At 46.2% G+C, this 14,122-nt stretch overlaps 1 protein-coding gene across 1 annotated transcript; it reads right to left on the bottom strand.

Annotated features, from left to right (window-relative positions):
- Window positions 1–3,836: 3,836 nt before the first annotated feature.
- Window positions 3,837–13,395, bottom strand: LOC117210886 (muscle segmentation homeobox-like). Its single transcript, XM_033454301.1, has 3 exons — window positions 11,726–13,395; window positions 6,394–6,575; window positions 3,837–4,903 (listed from the first exon to the last, which is right to left on the bottom strand). Exons 1-3 carry the CDS (start codon window positions 12,576–12,578, stop codon window positions 4,685–4,687), a joined length of 1,254 nt encoding a protein of 417 aa, XP_033310192.1. The 5' UTR covers window positions 12,579–13,395; the 3' UTR covers window positions 3,837–4,684.
- Window positions 13,396–14,122: the final 727 nt, after the last annotated feature.

Genomic DNA, 14,122 nt, shown 5'->3' on the forward strand with positions numbered 1-14,122 from the left:
GTCGCCTGGTGACCGGCGACTAATTACGCGATTAAAATTCAAGCGTACCGAGCGGAAAGCGGGAGTCGAGTCGCTGGAAGCGGAGCAGTTCCGATAACGACGCGGCGATACCAACGGACACGCGTGTTTCTCCTTCGTGCAGCGGACGATTCCTGATTTGTAGGAGGTGGCAAACGCGAGGTTTTGAAATTTCTCAGCGTTTTCGATCTTATTCAGATTGGAGCAAGTCGAGCTCGAGGAATTTGAAACCTCTCGAACACTGTGAGTTTGTTATTTAGTAATCCGAAAAATCATTTCGAGTTTCTACGCTCGATCTTAACTTCGCTAGAGCGACTCGAGTTCAGAGTTTGGCATTTTTCAATGCTTTGAGTTTCGTTCGGGCTAGTTCGGTCGTTTCGATTCTAGAAACTTGATTTCAAACAACTTGAAACCCCTTTCGCAGAGTTTAACTCGTTGTGTATCGTCCTGTGGTCGATTTTCATAGAACTTGAATTGAAGTGGGATTTTCCAACATTTTCAGCCTCTGTTCGGATTGATTAAGTCGCATCTTAAGTTTCCGTCGAAAGACAGTTCTTCGACAGCGCGGACTTATTAGTTGGTTTGAAATCTCTCCAAATTTCTACGACTCTAAATTGATTCGTGACTTCAAATTAAGTTATAAATTATCTTGATACAAGTTAAGTTGCTTGACATCCTTTCGATCTAATTAACCTGATTTACTTTGCTTTAGATCGTTTCTGTTCTTTGACGACAGCCAATTTCGTTTTCTAGATTCTTGTACACTGATAAAATGGTCGTAGAACAAGCCTGATATTCGTCGGAGTTAATACAATTTATCTAAGTTAGATTCGTTCAACTTCGAAGAATCGACGGAAGTGTTTAATTATTCGATTAAAGGCGAAAGCACGCGTTCAACATCCTATGGATAAGGGTGAAGATTTCCCATTGGGGCGTCGCTAAAAGGGAAATTACACCAAGGAAACTGACGGTCGAAAACAGCTTATGACGAAGGATGCTGGTCGAGAAAGGAACGGAGAGATCGAACTAACAACCGGACGAGCAATTAGTATGTTTTTAAACTGGCGCTAACTAGTCGACGAAACCCACGCGATATCTACACGGAACAAGCCCACATCTCCACTTTCGCTTTCCATACTTGTTCGTACACGAAGAAAATCCAAGGAGCAAGTTCCAAATAAACTTCGGCTACCACACAAACACAAAACGAACCACATCTACTTGGCCAGAAAATTACAACCGTGTAAGTCTGTTCGATATTACTTTTCATCACGCTGAATCGTACGTTTATCGTCGTTCGAGGTACATTGTGTTTTTTCAAATCGTTAGATCGAAGCAACGATGCTCGAAAGAACCGAAATACGTGACTAAACTCGTATTCTCGAAATCTTGCTTCGCAATACCACGATTTTCAGCCTGTCGATTTTCAGTGCACCGAAGAAAGGTCATCCACTTAAAAAAGAAAAAAAAAGAAAAAAAAAGTGGAAAGACTTATCGTCTAACTGATAAGACAGCGACAATAAGAAATTAGCGAACACCAAACCGAAGGATAGGAGGACCGTAGAAAAGATCGTAGAAAGAGGAGAGAATACGAAGAAGAGAAAAAGGAAGAGGAGGAAGGGGTGGCGGTAGAGGATGGAGGAGCGGACGGGCCACCAGACGAAAAAATTCGGAATATTTATGCTCGGTATTATTAGCGTACGTCGGCGATATCTCGGTGGGCATCGCTAATTAGGCCGCGCGAACGACGCTCTCGAGCCTTTCGGCAAACAGTGCTGGCTACTGTCTTTAAAGGTTCTCCACGGGTGCAATCAAGATGGTGGCGCCGGCCGCCCGGGGCGGGTCGATTCCGAAACTAATTGCCACGGCTAATTTATTCCCGCGACATGTACGCACAGAGACGCCATTCTCGGCTACCGCGTAATCGTCGCGACGTAATCGCCGGGACGCGAGAGTGCCACCAGTTGGACACCGTGGAAAGAAGAGGGAACGACGGGGTAAAGGGAGACGTGTTCACCCCACGAAGATTGCCATCGGAACTTCGTGCCCGTGGAACGTACCCCGTGTCCGGACCGCTGCTCCCGGTCGTGAGCTTCTTTTAAGTTTCTACTTTACGACCTCTGTGTCCGCGTGGGCGTATCGCAAGAGCAATTTCACCGGAAAGGACGAAGCTCGTGGAAATTTGGAGAATATTTTTGTCGATGAGACGGAGAGACGCGAGACGCGTACGTTCTTCTCGCGATAGGCTGGATAAGAAGCATGTGACGCAGTGATGGCAAGTTTCTTAAAGATGAAATTCGGAGAAAGATTTCTGTCGATAAGGAGAGAAAGGTGGGAGACCAAGGTGGAAGGTACAGTTAAAGGTCGTCGGTAATTGGTGCTCTTGTTGATGTAATAAATGCGGAAGATACGACCAAGTAGCATCTTCTTAATGAAGAAATTTGTAGAAATTTGTAAAAGGTTTTTGTAACGAATGGACCAAGCAGCACCAGATGGAAATCTTCGGAACAGGTATTTAAAAGCCGTTTAGAATCATATGCTTTTGCTGATTAGTATGGTAAATGCTAAAGATATGGATACGATCAAAAAGTATCCACCGAATGTGAAGTTGAGGAGATAGATGTGACACTTTTTATCAGAATGTATAATAAAACGATCTGGTGAAGACCGAGCGACCGTTTCGAATTTTTGTCTAAGGTCCAGTTAGTAAATCTCCAAGACGTTCTTCGCCGCGTCCGCAGAAGGTCGTAATTCTCGACAAAAAATCTTTATTAATTCGAGATCGTATAAAAAAGGAATACCGTATCCGACGAAGGTTTAGATAAACGATCGAATCAACAGAAACATCTTTCTTCGGCAAGATTCGAAGACATCGAAGACGATACACGGTGATTTCGTGAAATATGACTCACGCCGTTGCCTATAGAGCCGAGGAGAGGGGACTGCGTGTGAATTGGGAGGATTGTAGTTGATTAGTAGCCGATGATTGCCGAACTTGTTAGAGGAGGTCGAAGAAAGTTGCTCGAGCTTCTCCTTTGATTGCCTCATCGTCGCTTAAACAAGTTTCCTGTCGGTTGAATAGCTTTAATTCGCCGCAAAGCGTCCGGTAACGAACAACGAATCGAGTTCGACCGATCGGACGACGGTAAATCGATCAGCCCGATATTTTCTGCTGTAATTCGTAGAAAAATGTGGAAAAACGACCGGTAATCTAACCGAGCCAGGCACGGTTCCCATGCGTTCCTCTATTCCGATCTCGTGGCATTTCTTCGTTCCGTCTAACATCGATCTCTCCGCATCCGTAAAACCGATCGGCGGTTTATGCGCGAACGTACGGGCTTCTAAAAGCCCGTTGTCATTTATGCGACCATAAATCGAACGTTATCCGAACGTTAAAGCGGATTATGGTCTATCGGCCGCCAAATAAACTCGTTCGATTTATCGATCATCGGGTCGCAGAGATCATCAGATCGTTTAATTGGCAGCGGCAATTTATTTCTACTTTCTAATCGTCGTCGGCATGCATAGGAACGATTATCTGAAAAGTCGCATCGACTTTTGTAATTAGCGATCCGCCCATGATTCTCTCATTTTTATCGATTTAACGACGTTGTACGTATGGATATGCACGAAGCATAGGCTTTTTCGTCCGTTGAAATTCAATTAGAGGCAACGATCGATGTTAATTTATTCGTGAAACGAAGAAGAGCGAAATTTAGACCGTTCTATAAAAGTCGAAGCGTAGGACTTGATATTTTTCGCTTAAGAAAGATTGACGACGATATACCGGTTAGGAATTAAGTTAGGAACAACAGGCGTTAATTCTATACTGTGTGTTTTATTAAATAAACTCTGCTACTCTCTTGGCGACGGTTTTACATTTATACAAAATTGGAAAACAGGCCTCGGCGGCTTTGATCCACCGATCCTTGCAGGTTAGAACTATCGTTCATCTTGCGAACATCCTATTTACAAGGCTACGTAAACTTTCAACCGGAGAACGATTATTTACACTCTATGTACAAGACACGGGAGCATGTCTGATATTGGCACAAATTCACGATACACTATGGCTCCCCATAGAAGTGACGTTTTGTTCTTTGGGTCTCTCTCTTTCTCTCTCTCTCTCTCTCTCTCTCTCTCTGTCGTCTTTCACTAGACAAGTTCATTACTTGAACGATTCGATCGCGAAGAGAGAGTCCACAAATTCATCCAGAATCGTGTTTCTCTTCTCGAAACGCGTTCCGCTTTGGTTAGACTTCTCATAAAGGTATTTCACTTCGAAGGTATTGTCTTCTTGTCGATGCTTCTAACTCGCGATCGAGCACTTCTCTACGCTCCGAATCACTTTCTCATCGAAACACGTGGATTCGTCTTGCACGAGTCCGGCCGACATCCGTTCGACTGACTTCTCGTTGATCATTCTCTTCCGTTCTTCGATGCTCTGTGAATTTTATTTCACGATAGTTTCGTCCGTTTCTCTCGTTTTTCCTCTGACATCTCAAAACTCACAGATCCTACGTTCTTCCTTCGAATCGTTCTTTCTTCGTTCTTCCTTCCGTTCCAAACGGATCCAGAAACAGTTTCGCAGAAGAATCGATCGTTGGATCGAGGACAGGTCGGTTCACTACCGATCGTGGCGAGTCTCTGGCTCCTCCTGTCGCTTTCATTCTCTGGACGAGTGCTGAGAGATCGGATGATGAGGCGTTAAACCGGGATGAGACAGCATTCCGACGGGATACAGACTAGCCGGGGCCAAGAGTCCCGGATGAGAGCCGTACAGCGTCGTGTGCTGCTGCCTGACCGCACACATCCGCAATTTCTCGATCTCCGCTTCCTGCATACGCTTCGCCTTCGCGCGACGATTTTGGAACCAGATCTTCACCTGCAACAATGAACCGGTTCGCGTTTGTTACTCGGTGACTGCTTTATACCGAGCCCTAACGGCTCGACGATTTTGTCCAGCGGTTTTCGTTGCGGTTTCGGAGCGATTGGTCGGACGATCTCGGGATGGTTAAGCAAAAAGAGCGAGTTAAGACGCAGCGATGTAGTTACCGTGGTAAATAAGCGACGACGATGAAAGCGGGTCGCTTCCCAAGCGTATATTTACTGTACTACACATAGATGATAGATTTGACGATTACTGGATCGTCGATAAACGCACGATGCTTAAAATTTTGACAATTACTCGATCGCGCTACGATTACGATTATTTTCAAATGAGTCGCGTTTCGTATTATTCGAAAATTTCTTAAATTCGTGAAAAGTACGAGAGAATCGTTAATACGCGCAACTTCTAATTAAAAATCGTTTTGTTCGCGGAAGAAAGAAACGAAATTTGGATGTTACAGATCGATATTACTTACACAGCGTTCGATCGAATTCGAGAGAAGAAAGAAAAGGTATCGATGTTAAACGAGCCTACGGCAAAGACGGAAGAAATTTGTCGGGAGGCTGTAGGTCTCCGTAACAAGTATAGAGTGTAGTAGACGAATTGCCTCGTTGACAAACGCACTGGCGAAACTACTCTTGGGCACAGTGGAAAGCGAGACCACGGTCTGGGATAATTGGTCGGTCATCGCGCGTTTCGAGTAATTTGTAGTCTATTAATAAAATCTCCGCGTTATTCGCCAGCGTCGAAAATATCGCGCGCTAATTACCCTGCATCTGGTAACATCGGTCCAAGATCGGTTCAAAACTGCGCTCTTGATTCGTGAACCGGTCGATGTGGAAAAAGGGGAGCCGAGTTTCGAGTCGATCCCTGTGTTAACACGTTACGTATGTCTCGTAAGATGTCACGAATACAGCGAGGGCGAATGCTCACGCTGAGTCAGGGGATTGCGTTCGCGAAGCGATGCGAGAATGCCGTTGTCGAGAACGAACGTTGGAAGAGAGCTGCAGTTTTCGGTACAGACGCGCGAAAGACGATGGATTTATTGCGTCGAGAGAATAGAATCGTTAGAGTATCTAAAGACAAGATAATCAGGAAAACTATAACAGATGGTTTCGTTATGAATGTAGAAAATGTGGCGAGTACAAAAATTATTATTCTGCGAATCGTTAATATCAAAATGGAAGAAGCTTCGAATCTGAACGAGATAAATATAATGGAAGAATTACTAAATGTTAATCAGCAGGGAGTAACAGGTACTACGTAAAATATATTTACTTCGCCGATACGATACTCCGATCAACGTCGATAAAATAATAAAAAGTAATCTCTAGTTAAACGCTGTCTGGCAAACTTTGGTCGATTCTTTCAAAGAGATAAAGATTTGGAAACCGTAGGTCTGCGGTAATCGCCGATTTCAAAAGAGGAAAGCAAAAGATACGATACAGACGTAAGAAGAAATAAAAGCATGGAAAGAATGTCACCTGGGTTTCGGTGAGATGAAGAGAGGAGGAGAACTCGGCCCTCTCGGCGACACTGAGGTATTGCCTTTCGGTGAACTTCTTCTCGAGCGCGAGCAATTGTTGCGTGGTGAAAGGCGTCCTCGGCTTCCGGTTCGGCTTGTGTTTCCTCAGGTTGCACTTGATCTTGGCCGGTTCTCCGTTCTCTGCAACCGAAAGCGTGTTCCGCTCGAGGATCATCCATCGTCGTCGTCATTCATCGTCACTCCCGAAGCACAGCCCGAGTAGAAGAGAGAAGGAAGGCAACGAGCGTGGGGAACGTGTTTCGCGGGTTAGAACGAACCGAGTCGAACCCCGGCCGACCGCAACGTCCTGTTTTTGCCACCGGTTCTGCATCCATCCGGGGAGCACGGCAGGAAAGCGAACGCGACTTTTTAGGGGTCAATTCATAATTTTCCCGTCGGAACGGCGCCGCAAACTGGCCTCATTACCTTTTTGCCGGCCGACCGCAAGATTCCGGCCGCGAATCGCTCCTTTAACGCTATCGCTTGTATTCATTAGCGTCGATATATCGTCCCACGGAGAAAGGTGTACACCGATAATCGACCGTTTGCCCGAATAATTCGCCCGGAGTCGCTCTACGCGAGGTTACACCTCTCGATTACATCACCTCCGGACAATTACGATGTTAATGTTCCGGCACACTTAGCCGTACACCGCGTTTTGCGCGGAAATTCGCGCGTTTCGACGATACTCGGCATTTGTTAAACTTGTCTGGCGGTTTGGGTGGTTTTGCTTACTGATCGATTATTTGATGGACTGGGACGGTGGTCGAACCAGATCCTGTACGATCGAGACTACGCTACGAGGACTAGTAGATGGATTAAACGGTAGTCTATATATAGTACTCGATTAATTTTTAATGGTCTCAGCGTACGGGTATACAAACCGTATAGAATCCTAAACAATGGTCGAAAATCCATCGGAATCACCGTCGAAAATCTCCGACGATGTCGCGGAATCAAGCAACAGTTGTCGCAACCGGTACAACAAGTCGACGACAATCGAACGCGACGAAACAACGGAACATCTTATCAGAGACTGGAGGAGGAACGGAGAGAGAGGAGGATGGCTCGTGTCGAAACATATCGGTTATATTCCCCGAGATTTGTCTCGAGACAATTGACAGATTTGTAGAGCGGAGGTGAACGGCTCTGGAAACGAGCGATCTCTCGAGACGAGACAAAAGGGCAGGAAGATCGTTCTCGTCGTTCTGCTCTCGTCGCTTCTGAATTTCAAATTTTCCACGGAGAGACCGAGACTCCACCTCCCCTTCCTTCCCCTGCTCCGCGCGGAACCGCGTCCTTCCCGCTTCGGTATTCGCGAACGAGGCTTTTGCGATTCCAAGACAACCACTCTGACGAGGAGGACTCGTCCTTTGTGCGCCGATCCTCTCCCTTCGCCACCCACTTCGCCTTTCTTTCTGCCTCTCTCTCTCTCTCTCTCTCTCTCTCGCTACGACTCTCCAAGGGTCCCAATTAGTCTCTGTATTCGAGGATCCGTCGGTTTCCGGCCGAAAACCCGTGCAGAAATCCCGAGAACCTCGAAAACCGATTTTAATCCAGTCGATCGAGGATGCGCATTCGAAATAATTAGCTGATCTCGCGGAGATACGCCGAGGATTCCGCGAAACGATCTAGAACGGGGAAGGTTTCGTACTTGAGTATCCTTTGTCGACCGTTGCGTAACGATTCGGTGTGGTGGATTCTCTTGAAATCTCGATGCGATTCCATTCCGTCGATCGATCACGGAAATTGGCATATCGTACGATATTCAAATTCCTTCTTTCCGTATTTCAACAATTTTTAACGACCGATCCTTTCACTCGTGATAATTTGCCTTTTAACTTCCCCAATCCTATTGCTACACCTACGGTATACGATAGTTTCTCGTTCTTTCGTTATTACGTTATTGCATTATTTTTAATTAAGTTATATTACAATATACAGTGTGCTTGGTAACTGGTGGTACAAGCGGAAAAGGAGTGATTCTACGCGAGAAAAGAAGTCGAAAATATAGAATAAAAATTTTTCGTTCGAGGCTTTGTTTTCGAGAAAATCGACTTTGGACTTTCGCTCGATACGCGTGCGGTACGTTATAACGGATCTCACTGTAGATCGTTGTCTCGATGGAAAAATTAAAAAAAAAATTTTTTAAAATTTTTTATTCTATGTTTTCGACTTCTTTTTTCGCGTAGAATCACCCCCTTTCCGCTTGTACCACCAGTTACCAACCACCCTGTATAATTATAGGTATATTATATCGTTTAAGGATTAACGATATCCTGTAATTCGACCATTCCAAGTCTGATTAAAACGTTGGTCCTTAGATGGCTCGAGCAATCCTACTTTTATATAGGTTGTTTTCGAAACAGGATACGAAAGATAGAGTATTGGTAGCAGGATGTGAGATATAGGATGTAGAATATGAGATCCAAATAACGACACAAATAGCTATATTTGTTTCAATTCGAGGTAAAAAATGTTTCGAACGAATCTTTGTAGGATATTCGCGATTGCGAAGTGAGATTTGCAATCGTAGTGGAAGCGATTACAGAGCGTGGAATTGACGAAGAAGAAAATAGAATTGAACGTGAATCGGTATTGAGAATCGAACGCGGACGCGGTGGTAAAGAGTGTAGCCTTTCGATAGATTTTCATGCAAATTACTGAAATAATTAGCTGGTCTCGAGGAGATACCCGGGTATCTGTAAGAGGGGAAGAGGACGATCGCGACGGGAAAAGGACGAGGCAAAATTCAGCTCGTCCGATCGAGCGTTCTTTGTCGCGTTGCGCAACGCTTCCGTGGGCCACGATTTCTATGCGCTCTTATTAGTCGGCTCGATCGATAAACGAACGTAAACGTGCTCTCGTACGTTTTATTAGAAATCGAAATTCTAAGGAACGTACCTCGAAATCGAGTATATTTATCTTCGCTGTCCGAATGAATCAGCTTCTCTAACGAAGGGGTAATTAATTTAGACGACTCGACGTTTGTTCGGTTTAATTCCCGCGCGCAATTGCTTCTAATTTATTTACGATGTATTTTTCCTCGAAATTATTTCTACGGAAAGCAGGATACGGGTTTATACATTGTTTGATATCGATATCGGAGAGAATAATTAGGGACGCTTGTTTTCAACCCCTTCTGGTGGGTAGTTAAAGTAGAGAGCGGTGAAGCAAAGTTTGAAGGGTTACGCAATCCAGAGGAACACCCTCTCTAAGAGGCCATATTTCAAAATCACGCTGCTTCCCCCAGGCTCGTTTGCCGAGCCTCGATTATGGTCGATTGTACTTCGCTCGCGAGCCGCCCTAAATCGCGCCACAATTGAGCGCAACAATGATCTATAAATTGACACGGAGAGAGCAAATCCCTGTACTAAAGGTAACATTGTATCTTTCTACTTCTAATTTCTATGTTTATTGCCGTACTTTAATATCGATATTACGGGAATACGTTGATTTATTCTGCCTTTGTTAGTTAAAACGTTCCATCCGTTATTTCTAAACATCGAAGAAACCAGGCCAGGTATTATCTTTTTGTGCCGACTTTGACTTTCTTCGTTCTATTTAGAATATGTATTCGGTCGTCGTTTTGTAACAGTTTGCATAACAGTTTGCATCCTTACTCGAAGGTTGAAAGCAAAGACAGCAAAGAAAAATGAAAAATTGCTAAATAGAATGTTTCAATCAAGGACGACCATATTTGGTATATCGTTTCTAATTCTGCAAGACTATTTCTAACAAAAACTGAACGCGATCTTTCGTCCTTTGTTGTTCGCGCGATAATCGATTAATTCTAAGAAACTGTAATTTCATAAAATTCTAGAAACCAGTTAATGGAAATTCAAGATAATCCCAAAATGAAAAAAGAAAAAGAGAAATAGTAGGTTAACGACGATGGAAAAAGTAGTTTTCCATTCGATCAACGACGATTTGCAGTTGCAACACCTTTTTGTAATAATCGCCTATTGTCTGTCGTCCGGATTCCACGAGCTCGACAAGAACCGGCCCTCTGTTCCCTCTTTTCTGTCTGCGTGGCGGCGCTCTGACGAAGCGAGAAAACTTTGATTGCCTCTTTAACGAGAGCTCCGCGCAATTATCAAGCCGCGACCTCAATAATTAGTGTTAACGATGATTCAATCGCGACGAGTCATCTGCGCGCACGTTCCGAGAACTGCATTCCTTTTGCGGTGATTTTAGGTGACTGCCTCTTTCCAGCCGGATGTTTCGATCGCTAATAACGTCCTCGTGACGATATCGTGTGTCTCAATTTATCAATTAGACCGTTTCTCTTTGACGTTTTTCACTCTCGGTATTTTAATTCACTCGGTTTAACGTCGATCGAGTCGTACCAGCTTTATGGTATTTGTTAAATAGCATCGATAATTTATTAGACGTATGTAGATGTATACATGTGTAGATAGATACCCTATCTGATTTTTTAGCCGAATGCAAGTTAATTCAACCGCTTATTATGGAGCTATAATATCGTCAGGGTCCATGAATCATACTCTAAAGCATTTTTAAAGTTACTCCGATACCTCGTACGGCATTTTATCACAACCTATAAATCTTATCTTTCAATCCCATATTTTCAACATTTTCTTAAGCTCTTTAACTTCAGGCCACCACGATGAAAGAACACGTCGTAGGAATCTTGCAACAGCCTGTACGTACTTCCAAATTCGACCCAATCACGGTATCACAAAATTTTCTCGTCTTTCTCCGATGAGAAACGACGATCGATTATTTTAACTAAATACGAAATAATTTCATTTCAAACTATTAAGATGATATACGAATCAAGCCCGTTCCACGATACCGAAAGTTTCCAAATCTGCCCCGAATCGCCAGAGTGTAACCGTCTTGTAACGCCCTGTACACGGCGCTCTCCCTCGAAACACTGTCCCAATCAGAATTTCGGTGCACGCAAAAATAGAAGATGGAAAGGAATCGGTGACAGATCGGAGGCACGAGGAGGGACTTCCGTTGCACCGGGACTAATTTTATCCGCGAACAACCGAGGAAAGCGAAGAATGTCGAAGCCGTCGGCTCCATTGAACAAGCGACTATCGCATTCGGTTCTCTTTACTCCGCGACACTTGCTACTTTACAATCGAGCCTTGTCTCGGACGACGAAAAGGAAAAAACGCAACGCGGAGCCGATTGGCGGTCGGCCAGCGGTTCAAAGACGCGCCGTACACGGTTGTCGTCGGTTTAGCAAATGGCAAACGACACTGGTAAAACAGTGCAACGGGTAAAAACAGAAGGTAAACGCTCAGGATGGTACTCACCGTTTAATGGCGCGTGATGAGAGAAGTGCGAGGGGAAGAAGCTCGCCGTGGCAGCGGCGGCGGCGGCGGCGGCTGCTGCTGCCGCTGCACCCTGATGTCCGCCACCCCAAACCGCGGGATGTAGCCCGGCTGGAATGCCAGAGATGCTTCCCAAACTGGAAAATCCTCCGATATACGCTGGAGTCGGTCTGACCGGCGTCGGACTGCTTCCCTGATGCTGATGCTGTAGGTCCTCCACGTCGACTAGACTGTTCTCGTCCTCTTCCTCGATGTCTTCCGGTTCCGAACACCTGGACCTGGCTTCGTGAGAGCTGCTTCTAGGAGATTGAGGACCGAAATCCGAGTGACCGACTGTGACGACTTTGGGAGACGAGGAACCTGGTGCGACTTCCGACGTGGATCCGGAGTCCGTGGAGCTTCGAACCGCGTAATCCAGCGTTCTGGAGCGTTGACCGGGGGATTCTACCCTGTCCACCTCGATCTCGGGAAACCTGGTTAGCGTCCTCGCGTCCAGGGAGCCGTATGCGATCCGTCTATGTTCCTGGACGCTCGGAGACACCGACAGGTATCTCGATCTGTAGTCACCTGGATGTTTTTGTAACGCGGAGTTCGGACTGACTGGCAGGTTCTCCTGTCTCACGGGGGAGCAAGAGGCCAAGGGTGACGATCTGGGTGATACGGAGGACGTTTCTTGTCTGGAGGAGTCCGACTTTTTAGTGTCGGCTAACAAGGCCGCGACGGAAAAGCTCAATCGATGCACCGGTTTCGAAGTCGGCTGGGGCGCCTGGGCCTCGTGGGAACCTGGACTGCTCGATGGAGGCGTCACCGGGGAGGTCATCCTTAGTACTGTCATTCTTAGACCGCGATCGAACACCTCTGTGAATCTATATCTCTTCACTGAATCACTCCGAGCAAATCTTCTTCGATCTTCTATGCTCTCATCTTGCCGATACCTTTGTCGACTATCTTGTCACCGATGCAAGAGGAGAAATAAAGTGCGAATGTCTGTGATTCGACGAAATGTCTTTCTCACTGATTCCACACAATCTCATCGACGCGATTCGACGTCGAAGAAAATAAAGCGATCGAATATGCAGCTATCCGATGGTGTTCGAGTCACACTCGACGACAATTTTCCAAGAATAATCACGGAAACGCGTGAAGAAGGATGCGTGACGCGTTTGACAGGTGAGCCGAGGATCGACGGATCGATGGATCTCCCGGCCAGCTAACCTGGACTAGCCTCTACTCGACTCGAGCTCTCCGTGTCGACTGACTTTGACCATCGTCGACTGCGGCGTTCGGACTTTTTCGTTTTGCGGGTGGAGGCGCCTCGGTTAGTGGGAGACCCAGCCGTTGTTTGAAAAGAGACGTTGTCAGAGCAGGAACGATGGTTCGGGGAGGGGACGAAAATGCGAGAAAGGGGAAATTCAAAAGTGGGCGAGGCCTCGAGGCGGCAGAAGGGGCATGGCTCTGCTCGCTCCGCCTCCATGGCCGGGTTCCTTTACCGTGAAACGGAGTCGAACCAGAGCTATAGACCCGCGGATTTTTCCCTGCCAGGGATAAGTTTCTCTCTTGCAACTACGTCCAGCTCGGTTTCAGGGGAGGCACGGCAGGCAGGGATTACCCATGGATACGGTTCTCTGGTGGGGAGCCACCTCCTCTGCTGATGCACGCGGACGAGAGGGAGACAGAGGGTGAGAGAAGCAGAGCGAAGGAAAGAGATAGAGATAGCGATTGAGAGAGAGAGAGAGAGAGAGAGAAAAGTGATTTTATCGTTCGACTCGCCTCTCTACCGTAGGAGACGGTAATGAGCGTAATTGACCAATTAGGGTCGGTGATTAAGAGTGGAAAAATGCAGGCTCGCCTCGAGTGCTTTCGATCATCGCGTTGTTATTGATACGTTCTGACGTTTCGAAATCTCAGGTGGAAGTAACGACCGTCTTTCCCTGTGATCGATCACGCTCCAACTGATCAAACGGTATAATCGAACGACTACGGCTCCGTCGCGCGTCGTTCGCGTAATACAGATTCCTTAATCGCTCTAATAAAGGAACACAGGGGAGAAACTCTTGGAAGAGCGGAGATGCGTATAAGAGGAGCATAGACGCGAGAAAGGGGTGACGAAGAAAGAAAAGAACTGGAAGATAGTGCTGGTTCGAGCAGCTCTTTCTCCTGCTAGATTTCGTTTGTTCGCGCAGCCAGGTATATCGATTCGTAGTCGAACGGGAGCCCTGTCGGCGCTGGAGGTCTCTTGGTCGTTCATCCCTCTCGATCGAGCCGAGTACGAGACTTTCGGGGCCTCGGGTCCGTGGCGCTCGTTTGTTCTGACGCCGCTGAGATCCCATCGTCGCATCCGTCCGTCATATTTACGGTGGCCTCCCCCTACACGGGCTT

Source organism: Bombus bifarius, unplaced genomic scaffold (assembly GCF_011952205.1).
Source record: "Bombus bifarius isolate JDL3187 unplaced genomic scaffold, Bbif_JDL3187 scf7180000008213, whole genome shotgun sequence".
Taxonomy (NCBI): domain Eukaryota; kingdom Metazoa; phylum Arthropoda; class Insecta; order Hymenoptera; family Apidae; genus Bombus; species Bombus bifarius.

What these genes read in the sequence shown, in the direction of transcription:
- LOC117210886 (XM_033454301.1), bottom strand. Translation starts at nt 12,578, where the DNA reads ATGACAGTACTAAGGATGACCTCCCCGGTGACGCCTCCATCGAGCAGT. An exon ending in TCATCACGCGCCATTAAACG is followed by an intron (nt 6,576 to 11,725) that starts GTGAGTACCATC and finishes TTTCGGTTGCAG; the next exon opens with AGAACGGAGAACCGGCCAAG. An exon ending in TTCATCTCACCGAAACCCAG is followed by an intron (nt 4,904 to 6,393) that starts GTGACATTCTTT and finishes TCATTGTTGCAG; the next exon opens with GTGAAGATCTGGTTCCAAAA.